This window comes from Pollachius pollachius, assembly GCF_949987615.1.
Source record: "Pollachius pollachius genome assembly, chromosome: 8".
In the NCBI taxonomy this organism is placed as follows: Eukaryota; Metazoa; Chordata; class Actinopteri; order Gadiformes; family Gadidae; genus Pollachius; species Pollachius pollachius.
Window position 1 is genome coordinate 16503809 of NC_136941.1, and position 27167 is coordinate 16530975.

General features: G+C 48.5%; 1 protein-coding gene across 2 annotated transcripts; it reads left to right on the forward strand.

Moving 5' to 3' along the window:
- Positions 1–1098: 1098 nt before the first annotated feature.
- Positions 1099–27141, forward strand: baz2a (bromodomain adjacent to zinc finger domain, 2A). Of its 2 annotated transcripts, none has more exons than XM_079741957.1 (30): positions 1099–1249; positions 2853–2982; positions 3491–4363; positions 5176–7026; positions 7241–7495; positions 7720–8121; positions 8244–8304; positions 8521–8629; positions 8728–8829; positions 8950–9172; positions 9282–9343; positions 9428–9493; positions 9593–9991; positions 10109–10363; positions 11109–11323; positions 18944–19018; positions 19117–19285; positions 19384–19446; positions 19561–19705; positions 19802–20403; positions 20509–20854; positions 21435–21590; positions 21681–21841; positions 22114–22188; positions 22390–22673; positions 23187–23322; positions 23429–23575; positions 23796–24061; positions 24559–24702; positions 25159–27141. In XM_079741957.1, exons 2-30 carry the CDS (start codon positions 2853–2855, stop codon positions 25316–25318), a joined length of 7932 nt encoding a protein of 2643 aa, XP_079598083.1. In that variant the 5' UTR covers positions 1099–1249; the 3' UTR covers positions 25319–27141. The 2 variants fall into 2 exon arrangements, with proteins under 2 accessions (XP_079598083.1, XP_079598084.1); XM_079741958.1 differs by lacking the exon at positions 1099–1249 and adding an exon at positions 1340–1435.
- The last annotated feature ends 26 nt before the right edge of the window (positions 27142–27167 follow it).

A 27167-nucleotide genomic window follows, 5' to 3' on the forward strand; every position in this document is an offset into this window, starting at 1 on the left:
TCGTATTTTATCGTTTATTTAGTAAACCGAATGACTGGAGGATCATCACTCCGAACTGCTTGATGTGCGCATTAGCATACTTCATACTTAGGCCTGATTATCCGCTGTCATTTGTGTCTTCAAGTTCCTGTTTATCTATAGGGGCGTATCAAAGTAAAAGCCTGGCTCGAATCGAACCACTACTGTGCGACAAAAGGCTGTCAATGTTTTATTTGTACATTGTTTTAATTAGTTTGTATCTATTTATACTTTTAAGTAGTCCTTATATCTTGCATTTTTGGGAGTGTTCCCAACTGTTTAAATGAATAGTAGCTATCAAAATAATATATAAAGGGCGATCATAAAGGTTAAATGATACAGGTGATAATAACCTTATCTTCCATGGATATTCGTTTTTAATTCACGATGGCTAGACTTATATCAGGTGGGCACGGTTTCACCATTTTTTTTATTTAAAAATATATTTTTAAGAAACGATACGTCCAGGTGATCCTGGATAGCAAAATGAAAAGCCCTGGGACGTTATGGAATAAATGCAACATCTCCTTACGTTGCATTTTTTTATTTATTAATATATATATTACAGTAAAATATAAAGAGCGCAAACGTTTACTAAAGCACAGTTCAAATTCTCTTCCTCCCCTGGATTTATTTTTTATTGCTATTATTTATTTGTTTAATCCGAAAAAACGATATTAAATTGGTATATTTTCAAATCCTTACTAATCTGAAGGAAGTTTGTAAAAAGCGAACTAATGTATCAGCCAAGCAGTCAGGCATCAGACTTCTGAAGTTGGGGATATGTCCTCTTGTTAATGTCCCTGCAGTGTTGGGGAATAATGTGTACATTTAATTAAATGTTGATCTGTAAGTCCTTGCTTCCTTCCTTACTATCCTTACAATCTCATGACTTTGGGTTAAACGTATTTATTGGGTCACATTAACTTGAAACATGAATTAAAATGATACGCTTTGCATTTATTAATATGATTTTAATGTAATTATTTAGTCAGTGTTGTGAGGCAAATGCCTCTGACCGGATGTATATTTCGTTATTGCTGAGACTTTCCCACTGGCTTGTGTTCTGTGATCATGGCTGCAGCGGACCACACCAGCCATGTTTGCTAATTTAAAACCCAAAGGTTAGATAATAGTTGTTTATTATTTATCGTTGTGCCATCTTCCCACATTCATCCTGCAGTGTGAAGCCGCGAGGCATCAGAGCCTGTACACATCCGAGGAAGTAAAGGTTAGGACTGCTTTATTGAAATACGAGTGAAACTTTTGAGTGTAGCACTAGTGGGAGGTGGAGGTTGAATTTCTCTATGCGTTGCAGCGTAAACAATGCAACTTCATCTGGCTGCTAGCTGGTGAACAAAAGGATCATACGGATGGAAACCAGTGGGGATGAGTGCATAACACTCACCAACAACGGGTTTGTTTTCGGCTATACATGTTCTCTCCTGCGCGATCTATCAATGGGTATGAGCGTGGTGCTTATAGTATCTGCTACTTAGCTAACTTCCCGGATAGCAGAAGCGCTGTGCTCCGGGCTCTCGATGCCAATCAGTTTGCTAGCTGTATGCTAACTAAGTGTAACTGTGTTAATTGTCGCCTAATAACCTTGGAGCCCATACCTAAAATTTGTGGACCCGGTTGTTTGAGGAAGAAATGTCTACCACAATCGACCTTTCAACAAGCTAGATGTAGGAGCACATTTGGACTCCTATCGTGGCTTACGAGCACGGCTAGAAATGAATTGGTCGTGGGAGAGCTAACGTTAAGCTACAGGGCTAACTATCGCGGCGCTACGATGTGCCTGCGCCACTTATGAGGCCTTATTGAATGATGAAAAACGATTATACGTGCACGCCAAGGAACACGTTCTTAATGTAGAGGCACATTGTGACTAGCAAATGGATAGATAGACTTTAAGTAGCACGTTTGTATCCCTCCATCGCCCGTTCATGTTCCAATGAGTGATTTAGTAACATCCATGTCAAGTTAGGAGGCTTTGGGTATTTGTATGGCCCGTCCATTTATCATGAAAGATGGAAGCGAGCGACTGTTCTTGTTTGCTGCGCCTCGTCAGAAATGGTCACCAACCTGTACCACACCAGCCGCATTACAGATTAGTGTTTACCGGAGTTTTCCTCCGAAAAGTGTGACCCATGAAATGCGGGGTCCCATGTGTTCCGAGAACAAAACGGCCACAATATAACCAAAGGCACATTTGATCAGGTCTACCGTCGTTAAGTCTGCCCTTGGTCTACCCAAAAAGGCATATAAGCCCCGGATTAATACACGGTTTATTACAGAGCTCGCCACATCAGATTTAGTTCCGGACAAAACCTTTTGAACTTTAGCTCTTCATATACAGGAAATCAAATATTATGTGCTTTAATTATCATGTGGTATTCTTTGATCATTTCCTTTTGGAAGTGCTACAATATGTAAGTGGGTGTTTTACAACCGTTTTTAAATGGCACTTGCCAAAATATGGCTACTCATTCCAAAGGTCACAATAAAATGTGTTCACCAATTGATAACTTTTGTGCAATGTCTGTCTGGCATATGTTCCAGCTCGTTTCACTCTGTTCACGGAAAATGTCGTAGCTATACAAGCTGTTGCTGCTAAAGTATTGAATCATGGGAATTATGCTGTGCACAGCATTGTGTTGCATAGCCATGTGACTCAGATATTATTCCCAGAAATGACTGCTTACCACCACCATCTTTTAGCCCTGCTATATTGCATAAAGTAATTGTCAGAGAAACTTAGGTGTAGGAAGCATGTTGAATTTACAAGTTTTCTCTACTAACTAGTTTCCTCTTTTGTTGTTTGAATCTAGATGGAGGCAAATAACCATTTCAACTATGGCACACAGCCCGCAGCATCAACCAACTCAGGATTGAAACGATCCTCAGGGGACTCTCTCTATACTAACGGGTCCTCCATGAGCTTCCCCCAGCAGGGAAAGAGTGAGTATTCCGCAATTTCAAATAACATTTTGCATCAACCCCATGCAAGTCAAATTGATGTTGCAGAGAAATGCCAAAATGATGGGGCTCCCGTAAAATAGGTTCAGAGATTTGAGATATTAATATAGACTTTTGAGTTTTAATACAAAAAGACCACCGCATAAAATGAAACACTCATCGAACGAGGTAAAGAAAAAAACAGGACACAAACGTTGACTCAAAAAAACATGTTTCTGTATAAGATGAGTTATTCTCATGTTATTCTTGCGCTATTACATGCCACCAGCCCAGTGAGGAAAACTTGCTCATATACAGTAAGTTAAGGACAAGCCTTGGTGCCTCAAGCAGGACTTATGCATACAATAGTCAACTTGTGTTGAAAGTTTGATGTGCTTGCTCTAGAGCCATCTCATCTCTTGAGCAGTCATATTTGTTTATTGATGCAGCTTACCAGGTTATCTGTGTTTCCTATCATTAAAGTCCACAACATATGTTTTCTATTTGACAGATATGAATGGCGAAATGAATGTGAACGGCGTGACTACTGTACTCGGGTCCAGTGTGCCTGGCTCCCATCCACCAACAACACCGTACCCCCATATGAGCAACCACCAGAGCAGCATGGGCTACGACTACATATGGGGTGGCCAGGCTCAATACAGCACAGCCATGGGTCCATCCCCTGGCCATGGGATGCACCAGAAGCAGCCCCCCTCCGGCATAATGCAGCCTCAGTCACAGCACCACTACCAGGGACATGGACAGTACCAGCTCAATGGGGGCATGGGAAGCTCCCACCAGCCCCCAGTGGCAGGCTCACCGAACATGTCCTCACCTGGTGGTCAGTACTGGAATAGGGGTAACCCAGGCCCACAGCAGATGGGCTTCAACTCCCCCAGTGTGTATGGGGGCTACCAGAGCCATGTGCACCCTGGGCTTTCCTCATCACTGCATCACCAGCAGCAGCAGTCTTTACAGTCACCCGCGCATCAGCCATCTCAACAACATCTCCACTCTCAGCATCACCCACAGCATCACCACCAGCAGCAGCAGTCTCAGCATTACAGCATGATGCCCAACGGGATGCCCTATTACCAGCCCCATCACCCTGCCCTACCCGCTCCCCAGCCGCAGCCAACCACACCATCTCAGCCCCAAAGCCAGTCCCCAATGATTCCTCCAGCGCCACAGGACTTCACTCCTCCTCGTGGCAGCCCGCAGCACCATAATATAGGCAGAGGTGGGACCAGTAGCCCCCTGCCGGTATCCTCTGTGTCTATGCTGTCACCCTCAAGCGCACAGGATGGTAGTTCACCCCAGGGTCCAAGCAGGGAGAGAAGCCCTCATCCAGCCAATGCAGGAAGGCCTGCTGTCATGCAAGGTAATACATGTTTTTATTTATACTTTGGTTAACCTTGCATTTATTTATTCTTGGTTGAAACAAACTGCCTGACTGATAATAGTTTGTCGTTTGACTGACATCGCAAGACCAATCTTCAAAAGCGTATTAGTCTGTATGTTTATCTAAATGTAGTCTGGACCTCTTGGTTCATTTTCGATTTCCAAGGGGAACCGGTGTAGACCAATTTGCCTTTGGACACAAGGACCTACAACCAATCGGTGCAAAGGAAACCTGTGACACATTCTTCTCAACGGCGTTCCCCTAGGGTGCTCCTCTGTATAGTGATCTTACCTAGCCAACCCCATATTAGATAAGCAAGGTATATGTTTCTAGAAGACAGGGGCTTCCAAGCAAGCAATTGGTCAGCAGCATTCCTCTTTATAGAGCAATCATTCAGTCAATATTTCAGGCGATAATAACAGGTGAATTACAAAGTACCCTGCCCTTAATAATAACCTCGACCAACTAAAAGGCAATTAAACTGGATACTTCTCATGTTTCAAAATGTCCCTAATGGATATAACATAGAAATTTCTGTTTAAAAGTGGATCCTGCTAACTGTACTACAGTAATCAGCAGTTAAAGAAATATGGTCAGCTCAGGTATTGATGTAATGCACATCAGTTGCATACAATTCTGCCTAAACAGACTTTCTTTTTACTTGTTGAGATTTGTGTACAATCAATATTTATTTTTTGATATTTTTTCATCACATTCACTTATCTTGTTGATGCTATTGTGAAATGATAAAGTGGTTTATTATTCAGATTCTCTTGTCTGTTATTCTTCAGGTAATATGAGTGAAACCTATCAGGAGGCGGATGAAGGGTACAAATTGATGGACGAGGCCAGAGGTGGCCAAAGGTTGCCTAGAAGTGATGGTTTCCAACCCAAACCGCCCTTACCTCCCGAGTACCGTCAGCAAGCTGAGCAGTCTGCAGCCCAGTGCCCGGACATTTTAAAGAGGGACCCAGTGAATGCCTCCCCTCGCTCCATGTCATCTCATCCCTCTGGATCCCCGGCGGCCGTTTCAACGTCTCCTTTGGGAAAAGCGTCAACACCTCCTCGGCTCTCTATGGTTCCTGTGGTCTCTTCCGTGTCAGCCCCGGGACCAGCCACCGATCCATCCCACTCTGTGGTGTCAACTCCGCCACGAGTCGCAACGCCCCCGAGTTTGGCATCCCTACAGTCTGTAGCCGGGTCTCCAAAACTTTCTTCCCCTCCTCTAATGGTGCAAGGCCTAAGGCCTCCCTCTGGTTGTGGTTCCCAGATTGATTCGGCTGGATCTCCCCACAGGACATTGGGATCTCCTTCTCGCGTGCCTGCTTTACCTTCCAATTTACCTGCACTGCCACCATTGCTGGATACTGCCCCCAGGCTGCCAGTAGTTTCCTCTGCTCCGTTAGTCCCTGCTCCGGCCTTGGTGTCTAATTCTGATGGGAGGAAGATGTTGTTTCCCCGCATGACCTCTTCCCCGTTCACCACGAGCCACACAACCACGACAGCACTTGCTCCTTCCTACTCGGGTTCGGCGCCCATTTCTGCGCTCCAGCAGATGGTCGATGGGTCAAGGTCCCATCCGGTGACATCGCGCTTCCCAGATCCATCCAAAGCGCCACCAGAAGTGTCAGGACCTTTGACAAAGAATTGCTCATCTCCTGCACCACCTAAACCTCACTCTTTGGTATCTACACCTCCCAGATTAGTGCCCGCTTTTCCCTCTACTGACGACAAGTCGGTGCCCACACTCCAGCTTCAGAAGTCATTGTCTCCTACGACTCAATCTGCTCATACTACTGCTCCAGCAACCACATTATCTCCAGCACAAGTGGACACAGAACGGCTGGCACCCTCAGTCCAAGGTCCTGCATCCCAGCCCTTGTATTCCCTACCTCCTTCAACCACTCAAGCCTCCAGAACCTTTGTGTCTGCTCCCCCCCCCTTGGTGTCTTCGACTACTTCAGCAGCCGCTGCCTCTCCCTTGGCCCAAGCCAGTGCTGTGACGAAAGCCTCATCCAACAACATCCCTTCTCCACAAGCTCCCAAACCGTCGCCTCCAAAAACAGAGGAAGAGGATGGTGACGGTAGTGATGGGATCGGAGCAAGGCACCTGCAGTGCGACACCGCTACGGCCAACGACCGCAGCACGGCCGAAGAAGGGTCTTGTGACGACGCCTCTAAATCTGAGGACGAGTCGATGCTCCACAGCACCTCCAGAGTGGACCTCTCCAGCTCAGGGATGGAGGACACGTCTCAGATGGACGGCGACGGCTCACACGTGAACGAGTCCACTCGCATGGACGACAGCTCATTCATGGCGGAAGAAGCGTCTCAATTCGACCGCACCTCTCACACGGAGGAGGAACCCTCTGGCGTGGCCGACTCGACCCTGGATAGCCACGCTTCCTCCTTGGAGGAGGAGTTTGAGGATAGCCGGGCAGAAGAGAGCTCTCAAGCAGACGAGACCAAGGCCAGCGGTGTGAGCACCAGGGATGCTACGCTGGACTCTTCCCTGAACAGCACCTCTCAGCTCGAGGAATCCAACGTTGACTCGCTGCAGATGGAGCTGTTCAACGTGGACTCGTCGCAGATCAATACCTCTGTCGCAGACTCAACCGGACCGCTTCACACATCAACTCAAGGTACACATCCAATACTTTCACTTGGTGGTTATCATTTCGAAATGCTTTTGAATATTGGATGAGGCCAATGTTTCTTTGAAAGGCATATTATTCTCCCTTGAAATTGCTTTTGTGCTCTCTATGAATCAAGACAACATTCCTTGTTTATATGATGTATAGTGCCGATAAATGTGTGTATATATAACGATATCATCTTCTTGGGTTGTTTAAGCAGAATCTGAAGATGAGGCGGCCAAAGCATGTGACCTACCTGACTCTGCTGGACCTATTGGTGATAAAGCCACTGTTACTGAGGCCACGCCTGGCCCTGCTTCCAAGATAATGGTAGAGGAGATCACGGCCCTGATGGAGACCCCTGACCCGCCTCGGGTCCCGCCCCTCACCATCAAAACATCCCCTGCCTCCGGAAGGCCAGTTAAAACACCAGGGAAACCCCGGAAACCCAGGACTCCCAAGGCCTCCACTCCAGGTAGCCCACCAGCTAGACACTGTCTGCATTCAGACCTGTGTGTTTGGTTGCTCTTTTGTGGATTAGTCTTTTGAGGACATCTATTGCATATGTTATAGCACATTTGTTAACAGAATAAGGAATACAAAAGTAGGCTATGACACACAAAAGTTTGCATATAGATTGATAACATCTTTTACATTTGTGTCGGAATGTCTTATGATATAAAACGGTTTTATTTCCAGCGGCCGCCCCAGCGGAGAAGGCCCCGCGTAAGCCCCGGGCCAGAACGCCGAAGGTGGAGAAGATCAAGAAACCCAAGGGGGCGGAGGCCAAAGCAGACGAGGGAGCCAAGGTGAAGGGCGCGGGCCGGAAGAGGAAGAAGCCCCTCAAGGAGGAGGCGAAGGACACGTCGGACGTCTCTCAAACGGCAGGGCCTCCCACGGGAGAGTTGGATCCCATATCGGCCATCATCGAGGCCGTGCTCGCCAGGGCTTCAGAAGCCAGCTCTGCCGACGAGACCCTGAAGAAGCCGAAGAAGGCGAAGAAACAAGGCCAAGAAGGAAGTGCGGCCAAGGTGCCCAAACTCCAGGCTGAAGCCACGGAGGAGGAAGTGGAAAACGATGCAGATGACAGCTCCACTGCAGGTGATTCAGGTTATGAAGTGTGATTGTAGATGGTTGAAAGTGCAGCAATAAGGTAAAATGGTTGTAATATGGCGGTCAACGTTGTGACTTTAACATTAACTGTCATGCCCTTCCTCACACAGGAGAGTCCAATAGACGGAGGGTCGCAACTGAGGAGCAGGTGCAATTCCCTCTGTTGCATGGGTAAAATGCTTTGATTATTTTTCGTTCCTTTTTTATTACTATTATCGATAATGTGTGATGTCGCTTTGTCTACCTGTGGCCTACCCAAAAACTCTTATTTTGTCAAATGATCCGTCCCGATACTTCATCATTGATCTGTTCTAGAAGGTGAAGGGATGGCTGATGCGGTCCTAGCAATATGTTTTAAACCTGCTCCCTGTTTCTCCTGACCTGTAGATGGAGGAGGGAGATCCGTGTGAAGAAGACCGAGAGCCGGATGAAAGGGGAAACCTGGTACTACACTCCCTGTGGCCGAAGGATGAAGCAGTTCCCCGAAATCATCAAAGTATGCTTTCCCCTGTTGCAAGACATTACCAAGGAACTACCTCCCAACGACAATGGCATAAATTAACACTGATGCTCCCCCTCCCTTCCTTCCCCCAGTACTTGAAAAGGCACCAGGATAGCGTGGTCTCCAGGGAACACTTCAGCTTCAGCCCCCGCATGCCCATAGGAGACTTCTACGAAGAGAGGGAAACACCCGAGGTCTGCATCCCCACAACCTTTGCCTGTCACCCTATTGTCAGTTTCTACTCAAACAGTGTGGGCTCCAGCGCTGTTTGGTACACCCACACATGCATTTACCTCCACAGTGTGTTCTTACAGGGCAAGACGTGGGTGCTGCTGGCGAACGAGGAAGTTCCTTCCATCATCATGGCGATCACCGGCCGCCGTGGTCGACCGCCCAACCCGGACAAGGAGAAGCCCCGCAGGGTCCGAGCCCCGAAGGGGGGGCAAGTGCGGCGCCCTGGCAGACCCCCCAAACCCAAGATGGTGGACCTGCTCAGCAAAGTGGACGCCAAGCTGTTGAAACGCCTGGAGGCCAAAGGTGAGAGGACGGAGGGAGTTTGTTTTATTATAATTCACCAGCTTGCTCTGCCCGATGAGGCTTTTATTTAATTAGTCACTCTTGTGTTTTTTAATATATCCGCTTTCAGAAGCAATTACGGAGGAGGATAAAGAGAAAATCGCAAAAATCAAGAAGAAAATGAAGAGAAAGGTCTGTGGAACTCAAAACTTGTCTCAAAACATGTCTTTGATTATGCTGCTGCCACTCAACTCATCCTTTTGTTGACCCTTCAAGGCAAGAATGAAAAGAAAGGAGGATAACAAGAATAAGAAGATCCGAGACGAGAAGAAGAAAGCAAAGGTATGAATCATAATTAGTTAAAACACCAAGAGCGATGATGTCTTCGACCCTCACGGCAGCAAAACCAATCCCACCGACTCCCTTTCCTGTTCGTCGTAGCTGGAAAAGGACCAGGTGGTGAGTGACCAAGCAGCGACCGCAGAACCAACCACCGGCGTTGCGCCGCCAGCCGACTCGACGAAGACCAACGAGTCTCAGCAGGAGCCCAAGAAGACCAGAAAAAAGAGGACCAAGGCCGTGACCCCGGCTCCCGTGCAGCAGACGGACGAGGAGCGGATCGCCCAGGGCAAGAGGGTGCTGGGGGCCCGCAGCAAGGCCAAGGCCCTGGCCAAGGCCCAGGCCGAGGCGGAGGCCGCAGCCCAGGCCACCCTGACGGCCAAGCGGGCCGCAGAGAGGCGGGCGGCGGCCCAGAGGCGACTGGAGGAGAGGAAGAGGCAGCAGACCATCTCTGACGAGCTGAAGAAGCCCACAGAGGACATGTGCCTCACCGACCATAAGGTGACCCTCGTCGTTTGGTTCAAAGACGCAGATTGAGCACATTAACCGTCTCCAGCCTTGACCCTCAAGGAGATGAGCCCGTTTGACCGTGTTCTTCAAACTCTCTCCTCTCCCCAGCCTCTCCCTGAGCTCTCTCGCATCCCCGGGGTGGTGCTCTCGGGCGCCGCCTTCGCTCACTGCCTGACGGTGGTGGAGTTCCTGCATGGCTACGGCAAGGTGATAGGCCTCAACATTCCCAAGGACATTCCCAGCCTGGCCACCCTCCAGGAAGGCCTGCTGGGGCTGGGCGAGGGGCAAGGCGAGGTCCAGGATTTGATGCTGAAGCTGCTGGAGGCGGCCTTGCACGACCCCGGCCTGTCCTCCTATTACCAGGTATGTGGGACTGAACGGAAGTCAGTCAGCGGTCAGTTAAGCCGCGTTCACACTGCATCCGTCCGTTGACGGATCTTATTGACTTTGCATGGGGCGCTCTCGATATGCATTGTGGGTCCGTCCGTTCTGTCGGCTCTGTTGCCTCAACTTTTCCGGGAACGAAGGATCTCTCGGCCAATCAGATCACGTTATGCAAATACACTACTGTGACGCTACTTGGACTCTGTCCAATGACAACCCGGGAAAACGCATGGATATGTCAAAAAAACAGCCGGCAGTGGGGGATTTAAAAATACTATGAGATAACAGGCAGGTTAAAAGCCGTCTTTGTTCCATTTATTTTTTTATTATTACTATTATTTCCTTTTTTTATGTGTGTGTGTGTGTATGTGTGTGTGTATATGTGTGTGTGTGTGTATATATATATATATATATATATATATATATAATTTTAATGAAATGTTTTCATTATTTTAATGAAATGTTGAATCGATTAGGATTGTTTTTTCACCTGATCTTTTATATTTATATCCACACATCGGCTTTGTTAGTGGGAAGCGATTTGATTGGCTGCAGTCTGCTCTACTCCCCTATACCCCTAGACAAATACATCCGTCGACGGATGTGTGCATTGTGAACGCGGCGTTAAGTAAGCCATTAGTCAATGTGTGTCATCTTGAAGCCTAGATGAGTCCTCATTGACACAATTGTTTTCTGACCCTCTCCTCTTCCTCCCGGCCGCCAGTCGGTGAAGATCCTCGGGGACAAGTTGGCGGACCTGGAGCTGACCCGCAGCACCGTGTCGGAGCCCCTGCGGCTCTTCCTGGAGTCTCACGGCTACGACCTGGAGGTGTGTGACACGCTGAGGACCAAGACGTTCCACGCCCTGGCGCCCGACATCAAGGCCTCCATCCTGGGCTTCCTGGTGGAGGAGCTGAACGGCAGCAACATCGTCATCAGGTTAGGGCGAGGACCGGGCGAGGGTCTGGGCGGGGCCTTTGCTATTAACTCTTTGTGGAGGTTGCGATTTATTTATTGACTTATTCCAATTACTTTATTTTTTTTCAATGCATAAAATCATATTAATCCGCTTTTATTTATATGATGTTTGAGCTACAGGATGTTTGATATAATTAATCGCAATGACAATTCCTGGCAAACAATAGCAATATCATTCTGCAGCCTTAGTGTGTGTATGTACAGTGGGGCAAAAAAGTATTTAGTCAGCCTCCAATTGTGCAAGTTCTCCCACTTAAAAAGATGAGAGAGGCCTGTAATTTTCACCATAGGTATACCTCAGCTATGAGAGACAAAATGAAAAAAAAAAATCTAGCAAATCACATTGTCTGATTTTTTTTTTTTGAAACTTTTTATTTGTAAGTATTTTTTCACATTATCCACACAATATAAACTGTGGAAAAAAAAAAAAATAAAAATAATAATAATGTAGGACACGAAACAGAAACAGCAAACACGTACACAAAAAAATTAAAATAAATAAAATAAACAGGTCATGGGATAATCACTTAATCATGGCAATCTCGCCTATCTCCAAGGCGTAAAAGAAAAACGCTCGCGGTGCAATGTCAATACCAAATCTGTCTGACTAGCTAAATAAACGGACCATTTTTTCCATCGCTTTTCACCCAACTCCTTTTGAAGTCGTATGGAGTAAGTCATTCTTTCCAAAAGATGCAACTGCTCAACAGTGTTGACAAAGAGACCAACAGTAGGGGCATTTTTCTGAAGCCAGCACTTTGTGACGGCCTTTTTACTTGCTGCCAGCAAAATCTTTAAGAGGTATGCATCATCTTTACTTAGCTTATTAGGGAAATAACCAAGATAGAGAGACAAGAAAGTTACACTGATATTGAAGCCCAATGTTTTTGTAATAATCGATGCCACTCCCTTCCAGAAAGTCTGAATAAGTGGGCAAGACCAAAAGACATGGGCATGATCGACCATAATGTCCCCACAGTCCCTCCAGCAGCCTAGCTGGGTACCAGTTTGTTTAGACTTCTGTTTCGGGGTGATAAAAAAACGAATCAGGTTTTTCCAACAGAAGTCCCTCCAGGTCCGGGAGTTGGTGGAGGAAAACTGTGTTGTCCACGCATTCAGCCATATGTCTTCAGTTATTACAATGTTCAGTTCTTTTTCCCATCGTTCCTTCACATAGTCTGTAGAGTCCTTGTTCAGAGATATGATACCACAATACAACTTGCTTATCAGACCTTTGATGTTTCCAGAATTATATGCATCAATAAATATTTGAACAATAGTTGGCATTTCTCTTAAATTAGCACCTCTTATCTTTTTACAAAAGTAGTCACGAAGCTGCAAGTATCTGTAAAAGTCTTGTCCGCCCAGCCCGTATGTTTGACATAGGTCGGTAAAGCTTTTAAACTCGCCCTTTTCAGTGGTCTTACAAATAGCAGTAACACCATAATATACCCACTGTCTATACCTATGATCATGCAGTGCTGGTATGAAGTCAGGGTCGTAGGCTGGCCATCTAAGCTGTCTAATGTCTCTTTGGAGTTGAAAACATTTAACAACTTCCCTCCATACTTTTAGTGATAGATTAACCCACTGATTCTTTACTTGTATAGTTTCATTCTCCCCGTCAACAAAGCCAAGCAGTGATTTGTATTGGTGAATCCGTTAAAGATAACTCCATAGTTTTCCATTTGGCAACATAGGATGGGTTACACCAATATACCAAAGGCCTCAACTGAGCTGACAAATAATATTTTCTTAAGGATGGGAGTGCCATGCCTCCCCTTTCCTCCGGCAGCTGGAGGGTAGAGAATTTTACCCTTTGTTTCTTTTTATTCCAAATAAATCGAGAAATATGCCTATCCCATTCTCTAAATTGGTTCTGGGGAATTTCTACTGGAATCGATAAAAAAAGACATAGTAATCTGGGAAGAATATTCATTTTAACTGATCTAATTCTACTGCCAAAGTCGAGAGGAAGGAGGGCCCATCTAGTGAGGTCATTGTATATGTTTTGATTAACTGAATTATAATTAATAGCAAATAGTTGTGAGAGATCCTTAGGTAGACGTACTCCAAGGTAATTTATATGAGTTGAATTCCAATTAAAATGATACCTTGTAATAAAGTCTTGCGTAGGAGTATAGTTAAATGTCAAGACCTGGGTTTTGTGTACATTAAGAACATAACCTTAATGTGTCCCATATGTTTCTAACATTTTCATTAATATAGGTAAGCCAGAGTCCGGGTCCAGGATTGTGACTAATACGTCGTCTGCGTAAAGTCCTACTTTGTACTCCTCACCTTCCATGGATATGCCTTTCAGTCCGTCTTCCTGCCGAATTGCTTGAGCTAGAGGTTCAATAAACAAATTAAATAGACTAGGGCTGGCTGGGCAGCCTTGCCTGCAGCCACGTTGCAAAGTTATAGAGTTGGAAAGACTCCCGTTGACTTTTACTCTTGCGGTAGGAGAAGAATAAAGAGCTTGAATACAGCGTATGAAATCTTTACTAAAGCCAAATCTGTTCATCACTAAATAGAGAAATTCCCACCCAACCGAATCGAAAGCTTTTTCAGCATCCAAACTGAGGATCATTGAGCTAATATTTTCCTCCCTAACTTGCTGAATAATATGCAAGGCTCTCCTAATGTTGTCCTGAGTTCGTCTATTTTTCATAAAACCTATTTGGTCTTCATCTATTAATAGTGGCATTGCAGTTTCCATTCTTTTGGTTAGGATGGTTGCGTAAAGTTTATAATCCGTGTTTAAAACACTAATAGGTCTGAAGCTACTACACTCCGTCCTGTCCTTTCCATCCTTAGGGATGACTGATATAAAAGCCTCGTTCCAAGAAGGGGGAAGAGAGCCTTCTTTTAAAACATAATTGAAACAGGTTACAAGTAAAGGGAGCAGATGTTCTTTTATGGATTTGTACCATTCTGGGGGGAAACCATCGGTACCGGGTGACTTGTTAGCATTAAGACTTGTAATAGCCTTTTCTATTTCTTCTACTGTTATTGGGGAGACAAGTTTATCATTAATTTCTTTACCAAGTACAGGAAGGTCTAGGGAGTTTAAAAATTCAAGTATAGTCGTTTCATTACTATGTTCTTTTTGAGAATATAAAGAAGTATAATAATTTTCAAAAGCCATTTGTATACCATCAATACTAGTAGTAATCTTTTTTGTAACAGGGTCTCTAATCTTGTGGATTGTATTTTCAGCTTGTTGTTTTCTGAGCCTCCAAGCTAACAGCTTCGTCGCTTTAGGGCCTGAATCGTAATATCTTTGCTTCATAAATCTAATATTTTTCTCAACTTCCTCACTTAATATTTTATCTATTTCTTGCTTTAAATTTCTGATTTTATTTATGATACTGGACTCTTTATTGACAATTTGTGTTCGCTCTAAATCTATTAATTCTTCCTGCAGTTTTGATAATTTTGTTGCTTTTATCTTTTTCAACATTGATGTCCTGGCTATGATTTTGCCCCTGAGAACGGCTTTAGCTGCATCCCATAGAATACTAGGATTCACATCTCCGGTATCATTATCCTGTAAATATGAGTTTAAATCAGACACTATTGAATTCCTAAAAGCAGGATCGTTCAACATACAGGTGTTGAGTCTCCACAGTGTTTTGCGCTGTTTACTGTCTAAATGTAACGTCAGATAAATTCCAGAGTGGTCCGAGAGGTCTCTCGGGCCCATTCTACAATCCCTTACTCTATGTAAATCCCCACCATACATAAAGCAATAGTCGATTCTAGAGTGAACTGAGTGTCGCGCAGAATAAAAAGTGTAGCCTGGGACCGATCCATGCACAAACCGCCATACATCATTCAGTCCAAGGTCTTTTAGTACTTTATTTATATATTTCTCAGTAGTGTTACTTTTTCTCTTTCTATTTGTTGTATCTAGTAGGGGTGGCATGTTAAAGTCTCCGGCACATATTAGAGTCCCATATGTTTCAGAGGCTATCAAATCAAACACCTTTCTGAAAAATGATTTATCACTCCCAGGGGGGGCATACACATTAAAGAGGGTCACTTCTTTTTGATCAATTTTTCCTTTAATGAGAATGAATCTACCATCTTTATCACTTATTTGGGATATAAATTCGAATCTGGTCGAGTTTGAAATTAGTACAGCAACTCCCCTCCGTTTTCCGTTTTTAAATGAAGAGTAAAAAGAGTTCCTAAAGCCCATTTTTTTTAGTTTTTCGTGTTCAGGACCAGAAAGGTGAGTTTCTTGCCAAAATGCAATGTTTACCTTCTCCTTTTTTAATTTAGTTATCATTTTACTTCTTTTGATCGGATTATTCAGCCCATTTACATTCAATGACAGTATGTTATAGTGTTGGTATTGCATTATGTGTATTCACAGCACATTGCACTTGAAATATCCCAGACCTCAAAACACAGAAAATAAAGTAGAACAAGAAAACTAGAACTATAAAACAGAACATCGAACTGAGCTTCCAACAAGTAAGGTGACATGTCACCTCGACAGTGAGGGGAGCAGGACACAAGGTGGGGCCCCTCTGTAGCAAAAAGTGTGAAAAAAAGAGAAGAAAGAAAGTCTCGTGGCTCTCTGTCTGTACGCACCGTAGGTATCAGCCTTGTACAGTGTATTTGTTAAGTCAAAAGAAAATGCTGGACAGGGGTTTAAATGTTATTAATCCTTGTAGAGGGTAGCCTTAATCCTCGGGTTTATATATAACAAAAAAAGAAGCAGACCATGCAAAAATAAAATAAAAATATGAGAGAGTGACTTATCTCACCGTCAGATCCGATAATGAAAAAAATGACAGTTAAACCGTTCACCCGTCCTCCTGTGCTGCTCCCGACTCCGTCCTGCGGTACTCCTTTAGTTTTTCCCGGATCTGCCTCTGGTGTCTGTCCTTGTCTCTGCCGCGGCGGGTCTCCGTTGTTTCCCAAGGGAGCAGCTGGGCCAGTGTTTCCTCCGTAACACCTGCACTCTTGGTCCCGCGAGTAACTTCTCCCACGGTAAATCCCCGCTTGCGCAGATCCTCCGCAGCATGCACCGCAGCGTTGTACATGACGGTGCCCGTTGCAAAGAAGACGCGCATCCTGGTTAGTGGTGTCTGGAAGCGTATTCCCCTCGCCTTCAGCGCCTTCTTGATGGGTGTATATTCCTTCCGCTTGTTTTGCACATCCGTCGCACAATCATGGTCAAAAAATACTCGTTTGTTTTGGACACGCAGTTCCTTTTTCCAAGCTGTATGGAGAACTTTCTCCTTCACTGAAAACCGGAGGAACCGGACCACTATCGAGCGTGGAGGGGCACTTGCAGGCGGTTTTGGTGCCAGAGCGCGATGAGCGCGCTCTATACCCAGGTCACGGTCTCTATCTAAGGGCAGACTGTCTCCGAGTTCGGTCTTAATCAGGTTTTCAACGAAGGTTACAGCAGATGTACCTTCGGCGTCCTCCGGGACGCCATATATCCTAACGTTGTTGCGCCTGGAGCGTCCCTCAAGATCAGACACTTTATCCCGCAGAGCTCGTTGGTCGCGAAGCAGTTGGTTGAGGGCGTCCTTCACTCCAATGTCCCATCTTTCCATATCGGCCATGTTTTCCTCCATCTCATCAACGCGTTTCACCGCGCCCTCAATCTGGCCATCCGTAACTTGCATTTTCCGATCTATTTCCGTGGAAAATTCCTCCATTTGTTTTTTAATTTCCTCCCGAAAACTGGCATGGAAGTCGGAGAGGTCTTTTTTCAATTCGGCACGGAACGCTGCCATCCCCGCGGTCATGACTTCGCCCACGGCTACACGGATTAGGGCCAAAGTATCGCCTTCTCCGGGGCCGCCATCTTGACCTGCTAAAGTTTCGCTAGCCGCGACTTCTTTGTCGATTTGCCGATCGGCGTTGTTCCTTAACCCATATCCGCATTTCCTACTTTTATCCCCATCCATTCTTATTCAGTGTGTATCAATTTGAATGAGAAAAAACGCTTGAATTAGGGGGAATTAAAAGGCTGGTACCGGAGCTCTGTTTCTAAGCTGTCATGCTGTGTCGCGCGCCACCGGAAGCCACATTGTCTGATTTTTAAAGAATTTATTTGCAAATTATGGTGGAAAATAAGCATTTGGTCAATAACAAAAGGTCATCTCAATACTTTGTTACATGCCCTTTGTTGGCAATGACAGAGGTCAAACGTTTTCTGTAAGTCTTTACAAGGTTTTCACACACTGCTGCTGGTATTTTGGCCCATTCCTCCATGCAGATCTCCTCTAGAGCAGTGATGTTTTTGGGCCACACGGACTTTCAACTCCCTCCAAAGATTTTCTATGGGGTTGAGATCTGGAGACTGGCTAGGCCACTCCAGGACCTTGAAATGCTTCTTACGAAGCCACTCCTTCGTTGCCCGGGCGGTGTGTTTGGGGTCATTGTCATGCTGAAAGACCCAGCCACGTTTCATCTTCAGTGCCCTTGCTGATGGAAGGAGGTTTTCACTCAAAATCTCACGATACATGGCCCCATTCATTCTTTCCGTCATACGGATCAGACGTCCTGGTCCCTTGGCAGAAAAACAGCCCCAAAGCATGATGTTTCCACCCCCATGCTTCACTGTAGGTATTGGTGTTCTTTGGATGCAACTCAGCATTCTTTCTCCTCCAAACACGACGAGTTGAGTTTTTACCAAAAAGTTCTATTTTGGTTTCATCTGACCATATGACATTCTCCCAATCCTGTTCTGGATCATCCAAATGCTCTCTAGCAAACTTCAAACGGGCCCGGACATGCACTGGCTTTAGCAGGGGGACACGTCTGGCACTGCAGGATTTGAGTCCCTGGTGGCGTAGTGTGTTAGTGATGGTAGCCTTTGTTACTTTGGTCCCAGCTCTCTGGAGGTCATTCACTAGGTCCCCCCGTGTGGTTCTGGGATTTTTGTTCACCGTTCTTGTGATCATTTTGACCCCACAGGGTGAGATCTTGCGTGGAGCCCCAGATTGAGGGAGATTATCAGTGGTTTTGTATGTATTCCATTTCCTAATAATTGCTCCCACAGTTGATTTCTTCACACCAAGCTGCTTACCTATTGCAGATTCAGACTTCCCAGCCTGGTGCAGGTCTACAATTGTGTTTCTGGTGTCCTTTGACAGCTCTTTGGTCTTGGTCATAGTGGAGTTTGGAGTGTGACTGTTTGAGGTTGTGGACAGGTGTCTTTTATACTGATAAGGAGTTCAAACAGGTTCCATTAATACAGGTAACAAGTGGAGGACAGAGGAGCCTGTTAAAGAAGAAGTTACAGGTCTGTGACAGCCAGAAATCTTGCTGGTTTGTAGGTGACCAAATACTTATTTTCCACCATAATTTGCAAATAAATTCTTAAAAAATCAGACAATGTGATTTTCTGGATTTTTTTTTCATTTTGTCTCTCATAGCTGAGGTTTACCTATGATGAAAATTACAGGCCTCTCTCGTCTTTTTAAGTGGGAGAACTTGCACAATTGGTGGCTGACTAAATACGTTTTTGCTCCACTGTATATTGATGTCGTGTTGGTCACCCTCAGAGGCCTGTTGAATGACCAGCGGTGTCTCGATCCGTTTCAGTGACATCGACAACACACTGGAGAACATGGCCACCTACAGGAAGAACAAGTGGATCATCGAGGGGAAGTTGCGAAAGTAAGACCCCCGCCGATCCCTCACAGCCGGCAGAACAAACAAGGTAACCTCCAAGCGTTCCCCGTCTTAACGGTTCCTGTTCCGCCCCGTCCTCCCAGGCTGAAGTCAGCCCTGGCCCGGCGTACGGGGCGCTCGGAGGAGGACCTGGGCCTGGAGGAGAGGAGGCGCAGCACCCGGGTGGCGGAGGACGAGGCCACGGAGGACAGCGGCCTGCTGCAGGACCGGGCCAGCCGCCGCGCACGCAAGGAGGAGCCCAAGCTGAGCGACGTGCGTGTCTGTTCCCCTGCTCCTTGGCTGGCTCGTTGCTTTGGGGGGAGTTGATGGTGATTATTAACAGCTTTTTTTTTTTTGGTCCTCTCCGGCAGAGCGAGAGCCCGACAAACGCCAGCATTCCAGAGCTCGAAAGGCAGATCGATAAGCTCACCAAGGTAAGGCCGGGGCGACAAAGGAACGTGGTGCCCTCTCAATAAGAAGGCCTGTTTGTGCTCATTACTGGTTTGTTAGTGCTCATTATTACTGTACATCTCACAATGTCCTCACAGCGCCAGCAGCTCTTCCGGAAGAAGCTTTTGCAGTCGTCCCATTCCATGCGGGCCGTCTCTCTGGGACAGGACCGCTTCCGCCGCCGGTACCTGGCGCTGCCGCACCTCGGGGCCATCCTGGTGGAGGGGCCCGAGGAGCTCCTGTGTGAGTCTCGTGGGAGACGACCCGTCATCGTCATGATCGTGCGCTTTTGTGTTCCTAGACCTGTAACGTTTCCTTCCCCCTCTCTCTCCGCGACAGCTTCCGAGGAGGTCCTCGTGGCCGAGGTGCCCGTGACTCTGCTGAAGAGGGAGCCCAAGGCGGAGGAGACCCCCACGCCGACCTCTCCCCCCGCCGCCTCCCCTACGGCCACTCCCAGCGTCAAGCCGCCCACCTCCTCGCCGGACGAGACCCTCGACGACGACGGGCTCCCGGGCACGGCGTCCCTCATGAGCCAGCCCCGGGGCCGCGGCCGGCCCCGCAAGATCAAGCCGGAGGTGGAGCTGCACCTGCGCACCGCCAAGACCCGGCGCCGCCGGCGAAGCAGCGCCCGCTCGGGCGGCGAGGACGGGCCCGGGTCGCCGGCCAGCACCGGCCGGGACCTCACGCACGCGGCCTTCAAGAGCTCGCTCACGCAGGAGCCGCACGCCAACGGCACGGCGACGGGGGACGCGCCCGGCGGCCAGCAGCCCGAGGACAGCGTGAAGGAGACGGCCGAGAGGCGGGGCCAGTGGTTCAACCTGCTGCCCAAAGAGCCGTGCGACTCCAGCTCTCTGACGGAGCCCCAGGGGCCCGCCTCGCCCAGCACGCCCCGGGTCCCCGTCAGCACGCTGCCGGCCGAGCTCGCCGCCTCCCTGCTGCAGGTGAGAGGAGCGAGGAGAGCTGGCCCTGGAAGCCGTGTGTTTATCAGGTTTGTTATTCATGATGGGGCTGTGGATAATCCGTCACAATCAGTGTTTTCCTTGCAGTCGGAATCGGCCCTCCCGGGTCCAGGCCCCACCGAGGCGTTGACGCCCCCACGGGGCGGCCTCGCCGATCCCCTCGTCCCTTCTGCCGCCGATCCCGCTACCACTCCTCCCGCCCCTGCTCCTCCCCTTCTCTCCCCTCCCGCTCTAGACCCCACCCCCACGGCGACCCCCACCACGCCCTCCCGGCCCGTCCGCCGGCGCCGGAGGGGCAGCCGAGGGAGCAGCCCCGCCCGGAGAGGGGCGCGCAACGCGGCCGCCAAGCGGCGCGGCCGCCCGCCCAACACGGTGTTCCAGGAGCTGGAGCAGCAGTACTTCACCCAGATGGTGGTCAAGCCCATCCCCAAGGGTAAGGGGGCGCCCTATGGGCGGGATCTCACCATACCATACAACCAGGGCTTTTATACTACTATGCGTTGCGATCCTGTTCTTGTTGTTATTTATTTTTTGGTGCGATATCTTTATTTTATTTATGGGGATTGACGTTGAGTTCTACAGTTCAGGTCGTTTTTTAAATGAAGTTGACGGAACAGAACACAGTTGATGTAAAGGGTCTATTGGTGAATACACTATAGTCACGTCTGCAGGACGGCACCAGTATTCTGCCGCCAGTAAGATAATGCTGACCTTGGTGACTTTAGGCAGAATCCCAAGTCTAAAAATGTATCCATTTTAATTCCTTTCTCCCCAATCCCTACGAGTAAGCCTCACTCGCCCCACCCTCCCTCAACACCTGCTTACACAATAATTAAAGAAAATGAATTATAATTTTAAAGCCTCTCGCCACACCGACATCATTCTGCCACACCGCACAAACTGACTGAACATTACTGAGCATTGTAAAAAATAATCCTTGAGGAATCAGTCGGCCAACGGTGGGAATGGTTTGGGTTGGACCCTCACGCTGTGACTCCGGTTCCCCATGACAGCGATGGTGCGTGGCTGGTGGGTGATCCGGGACGCAGAGGAGCTGCAGGCCACCCTGCGTGCCCTCAACCCCAGGGGCATCCGGGAGAAGGTGCTCCACAAGCACCTGGCCAAGCACATGGAGAACCTGAGCCTGATGTGCACCAAGGCTGTCGCTGGTGAGTGGCGAGTGGTGGGGAAGGAAGAGGACCTTTTAACTTTTTGGTGAGAAAGCACGTGGTTGAGGTTGTGTGTTTTTCTCTGTCCAGACCCCATGTTCCAGGTGAAGATGGAGGAAGACGGGTCCCGGATGGAGGCTCTACAGAAGCCGTGGCAGGTGCAGGAGAGGATGCTGGAGGTGGACATCAACGCCCTCCAGTGGGTGGAGGAGCTGGAGCAGAGGGTGATCACCGCAGACCTTCATCTCAAGGTGACGACTTTTGTTTTTTGCTTTGTTCCCAGCAACCCAAACTGCTTGTTAGATTGGGTTTGAATCAACGACATGTTGTAGGACCCAACTTGAAGGCAGAAATCAAATGACAGAAACATCATCTGAGAAATGGTAACGATGCCAGTTTTGCAGTGGCAGGCAATGTCCAGGTGGGGGAGCCAGAGGCTCTTTGACGGGCTGTATGTTTAGAAGCCAAAGGTCAAAGCGCTGCATGAGAACCCCATTGAGAAACCTTCTTGTTTCTCCTCAAGGTGGCTCCTCAGAGCGTCGTGAAAACTGAGTCTTCAGAGGTCGTGGACCCGGACGCCCCAGTGGCAGAATTCCAGGTAAAGCGATTTTTAAACCAAAGCCAATCTTATGCACTCCTATGTGCACACTGCATGAAACGTAAATAAACCTTTTGAGATGAACCATCGCAAAGGATTTGGTAATGTGATATCATTCAAATCCTACCCTATCCATGTCATCCATTCTCTAATCTCCTCTTCTCTCATGTCCTGCCTGTGTTCCCCCCTGCTCCCCCACAGGCCTACACGGCCCCCGAGCCGGACTCGACGCGGGACGACCTGCAGTACTACGAGCACGAGGTGGACCCGCGCGACGACTGGACAGTGCGCACCAAGAAGGAGTGGTCGGACCTGCCGCGCGTGGCCACGCACGCCCTCGACCTGGCCGTGCTGCGGCTGGCCAACCTGGAGCGCAACATCGAGCGGCGCTACCTCAAGGAGCCGCTGTGGAACACGGCCGAGGTGATGCGGCTGGCCCCCGTCACCACCACGCCCGGGGAGGCCCCGCCCATGGACGTCATGAGGTGCGGCCAAGCTATACGTGCTTCACGCACGCACGCGCTACACACAACGGTTGTTTAATTGTAGTTATTCTGTAGCAGCCCTGTGTTAAATAACATTCATATCATCACATTTAAGTTGATTAATAATAATAATATAAAGTGTATGTTTGTTTTTATGTAGTTGACACATTTTATTAATTTATCATCGTGCAGTCCGTTGTGTAGCAACGCACAATTTTATTTGTGTACCCCCCAAGGGGCGCGCCAATAATCCCCCCCCCCAGGTACAATTATCTCTTTGTTGATCGGACCCCCCAAGGCAGCGGTTCCGTGCGCCTCCCTCTCTTAATTCCGTTATTAATTATCTCCCGGCTCCGTCGTACCTCCTGCTCCCGCCCTGCAGGGGGCCTCGGCCCTCACGAGAACCACCGCCGCGCGGCCCACCCTACACTGGTTCTTGTTTACCAGCTTTCCCTAACCCTCTCCATCGTCCTCTTCCTCTCGTCCTCCCCCTCCCTCCCTCCCTCACCCCAGCCTGGAGAGTGAGATCACCCCCCGCCTGCGGACCTGGAGGCAGGCTCTGGACCGCTGCCGCAGCGCCCCCCAGCTGTGCCTCTGCATACTGCAGCTGGAGAAGGCCATCGCCTGGGAGAGATCGGTGGTCAAACTGGTGAGTTGTTCTCCTCCTCTTGTGTTGTGGATGGTGGACCACGACGCCCCCCCCCCCCCCCCCCCCCATCCTAACGAGCGCTCGTTGTGTGGGTCCCCATCACCAGAACTGCCAGGTGTGCAGGAAGGGGGACAACGATGAGTACCTGCTTCTGTGCGACGGCTGTGACCGCGGCTGCCACATGTACTGCCTCCGGCCCAAGGTCACGCAGGTGCCCGATGGAGACTGGTTCTGTCCCACCTGCACTGCCAAGGTCAGGCTCCCTTCCGTCGCCGTGGCAACGGCGAGCCAGGGCACAATAGAACACAGATGGGTGGTTGGTTATGCACTAAGTGGGGGTGGGGGGGGGGGGGGGGGGGAATCAAGAGTCACTCTTCCGTAATTTTCGTGAAGGTACCGCGGGCCGCTGAGATCGCCTCTGATTGGTCCAATGGGTGCGCCTGGCGGTGTCTAACGTGTCATTTGTCCGTCAGGAGGACGGTGAGTCACCGGGGAGCCAGCGCTTGGCCAAGAAGCGCACCCGGCTGAAGAAGAGGCGGTACGAGGACGACAGCTCGGACGAGGAGACGGCGCCGCGCCGCCTCGTCGGCATGGCGACCAGGCACAAGGACACGCCGCCGTCGGCGCCCTCCTCCTCCCGTTACTGCGGCGACGGGGGCGCCGCTGCCACAGCTGGGATCTCGCCAGCCAAGCGTCGCCGAATGACCACCCGTAATCAGCCGGACCTGACCTACTGCGAGTGAGTGGTCGCTACCCAACCCGTCCCCCCCCGTCCCCCGCAGCCAATCAGAGGACGGCCCCTGCTGGGGCCCGTCGACGAGGACAAAGATTATAGTTGTGTTCATTTAGACCGATGTTGTGATTGCGGTTTTTCATTGTGATTGTCAGCTTGTTGATTCCAACATGCTGTGGGGCTGTGCTTTAGCTGCTTTTTTAAAATACTATAACAATAACTGAATTGCGGGTGGTGATTTGATTTTAATTAAACGGGCGTTTAAAATCTGTGTTCATTCGGCTTATTGCAAAGGGCAAAATTACACATCTGATTAATCTGCCATTAATCGCGGAGCCCTACTATTAAACAATGCATATTTAAAGAAAGAGCCGGAGCAAGTTGTACCTGATCCACCTCCTGAGCTGGTGCTGCCGCTCTGACCGCTGTGTGTGTGTGTGTGTGTGTGTGTGTGTGTGTGTGTGTGTGTGTGTGTGTGTGTGTGTGTGTGTGTGTGTGTGTAGGATCATCCTGATGGAGATGGAGGCCCACCCCAGCGCCTGGCCCTTCCTGGAGCCCGTCAACCCCCGCCTGGTGCCCGGCTACCGGCGCATCGTCAAGACCCCCATGGACTTCCTCACCATGCGGGAGAGGCTGCTGCAGGGAGGGTGAGCTCAGCGGGGGAGGGGGGGTGCTGGTCGCTCTGGCTCCACACAGTGGCTCACCCCGCCCACAGACAGGAGGGGGGGGTTGGGCAGAGTTAGTTACATTTAGCAGACGCTTCTATCTAAAGACTCGGGTGTCTTGCCCGGGGACACCTCGCCGCTACACCGGGAGAGCCGGGAAGTAGCAACCTTCCGGTTAGCTACTTCCCGCTAGGTCCCGCTAGGATCATCAGGAGACGTCTGACATGACGACTTTTACAACTTGTTTTGAACACGGATAAGGAGAAAATACTGAGAGCATTCTCAACGCGTGACCAATACATGTTTAATTCATGGGTACTCCATTGGGACCTCGATCGCCGCCGTACTATAGGTGTGTGACGGTTGGATTCTCTGCATGCTTTCCGTCCCGTCGCTGACCCCATCCCCCCTGTCCCCCCCACCCCCTCTGGTCCTCAGGTACTGTAACTGCGAGGAGTTTGCGGCGGACGCCCAACTGGTGTTCAACAACTGCCAGCTGTTCAACGAGGACACGTCGGAGGTGGGCGTGGCCGGGCACGCCATGCGCATCTTCTTCGAGAACCGCTGGGCCGAGTTCTACGACAACAAGGACAAATGAAAGCCCTGAGAGAGACTGTCTGGAGGCCCGCCCAGTGCACACCTGTATCCCTGTGTCCATAGGTATATTATATATATATATAAATATATATATAACTTTTATGTATAGGTTTTGTTCATCGTCACGTTGATTCCTACTGTCGGTCTCTCCGAGGCCCCCCCCCCCCCCGCCCCTATGAAACCCATTCCCGGTCACACAGACGGCGACGGCCGCCTGTACCTCGGCCCTCGCGTCCCTTCCTCTCACGGCCACGGGTCTGGCCCCGCCAGGGGGCCCCGGCCTGGCTCTCAGGACTCGGTCAGGGGCGGACCACACTGCTGCAGCCTCGTGCGCTGCACAGCGGACCTGCTGTGCTGCACCCCTCGACCTGAACACAGCTTGGACAAAAACAAGAAAACAAAAAAAAAGACCTTTCTGACCTGGTGTTCCACCCCCCCCCCCCCCCCCCCCCCCATACCTGTTTCTTAATGGTAATGTAATGTGGTCTCATGCCTAGAAGTACCTTTTTGTTTGCTCAATATATTTTTTATTATATATTCTATATATATATATAAAAATATCAATAGCTGGGATTATTTAATAGCAATAGCGTGTAGTGGATGTGTACTGACTACATTATAGAGATGTCTAGATGGTTGACAGAAGGCCAGTTAAACAAACGGGGAAACAAGGAACGTTGTTTCTAAAGCCGTCACATCGTAGTTAGGCATATAACCTCCAGTTCCAATCTCACTTTCCACACACACACACACTCTCACACACACACACACACACACACACACACACACACACACACACACACACACACACACACACACACACACACACACACACACACACACACCTGCTGCTGTGTGAAGGACACTGGTTTCTAACAACTGGAGTATTTAGTGTGTGTCGATATCGGTTAGGCTTCTAATCTTGTGTTTGGATGTGTCCCTCCTGGGGAGTACATAGTTGCTGTGAGTTTGGTGTTAGCAGGATAGATTCGCCCTCACAGGCCAACCTGAATGGGACTGCAAAGAGTTGAACCTGTCTCCATATGCGATGTGTAGAATGTACATAGAAGTCATGGGCCCATAGGCCTCGACGCAAGTTTGCCGTAAGCATCTTCAGTCGAGACACGAGAGCAAACCAGGCTTTGCTCAGATCATACTGGACCAACACTGAAAACAAACTTCCAGCCCTCCCTCCTTCCCAATTCACCAAGGTTTGTTCCTCCGTACCAAGTACACCATGGCTGAAGGATAGGATTACAGTGTGTGTGAGTGCACCTTCCGTAACATAGCAACGTGGGCTGCGCACACTGAAGTCACACAAATTCAAAGCCTGTGCTGTTTTAATTTACATTCCGAGTTCTGTTTTTTAATCTACTATAGTTTTGTTTGTACCTTTTTGTCTTCTTTTACGCTTCCGAAGGGGCAATGTACATGTTGCACGGCATGGTGTTTGTTCTGAAGGTGACAGGACATGTCTCCACAACCCGGGTTATATTTAAGCTAGTTTCTTACACTGAACTCAAATAGGTTAATAGGAAGTACATTTGTTGTTCCTTATTACACTTAAAGGGACGCCTGTTTTTCATAAAAATACGCAGAAAAAAAAAGAAATAAAAACCAAATGTGGTGTTAAGTGAATTTTTAATAATGTACAGTTTTGGTGACTTTAAATTTGTTCCTTTCTATATTTTTAGGACCAATTTATCATTTTTAAGAGGAGGTATTATAAGACTATGTTGTATCAAGGTGATGTAACGAGTGTGCATCTGTAGAATGTACTGTGAGTTGAATAAAAACCACGACTAGTAGAGAGTAAAAAACTTCTTCATGAAAAACAAATCAGGCCATGA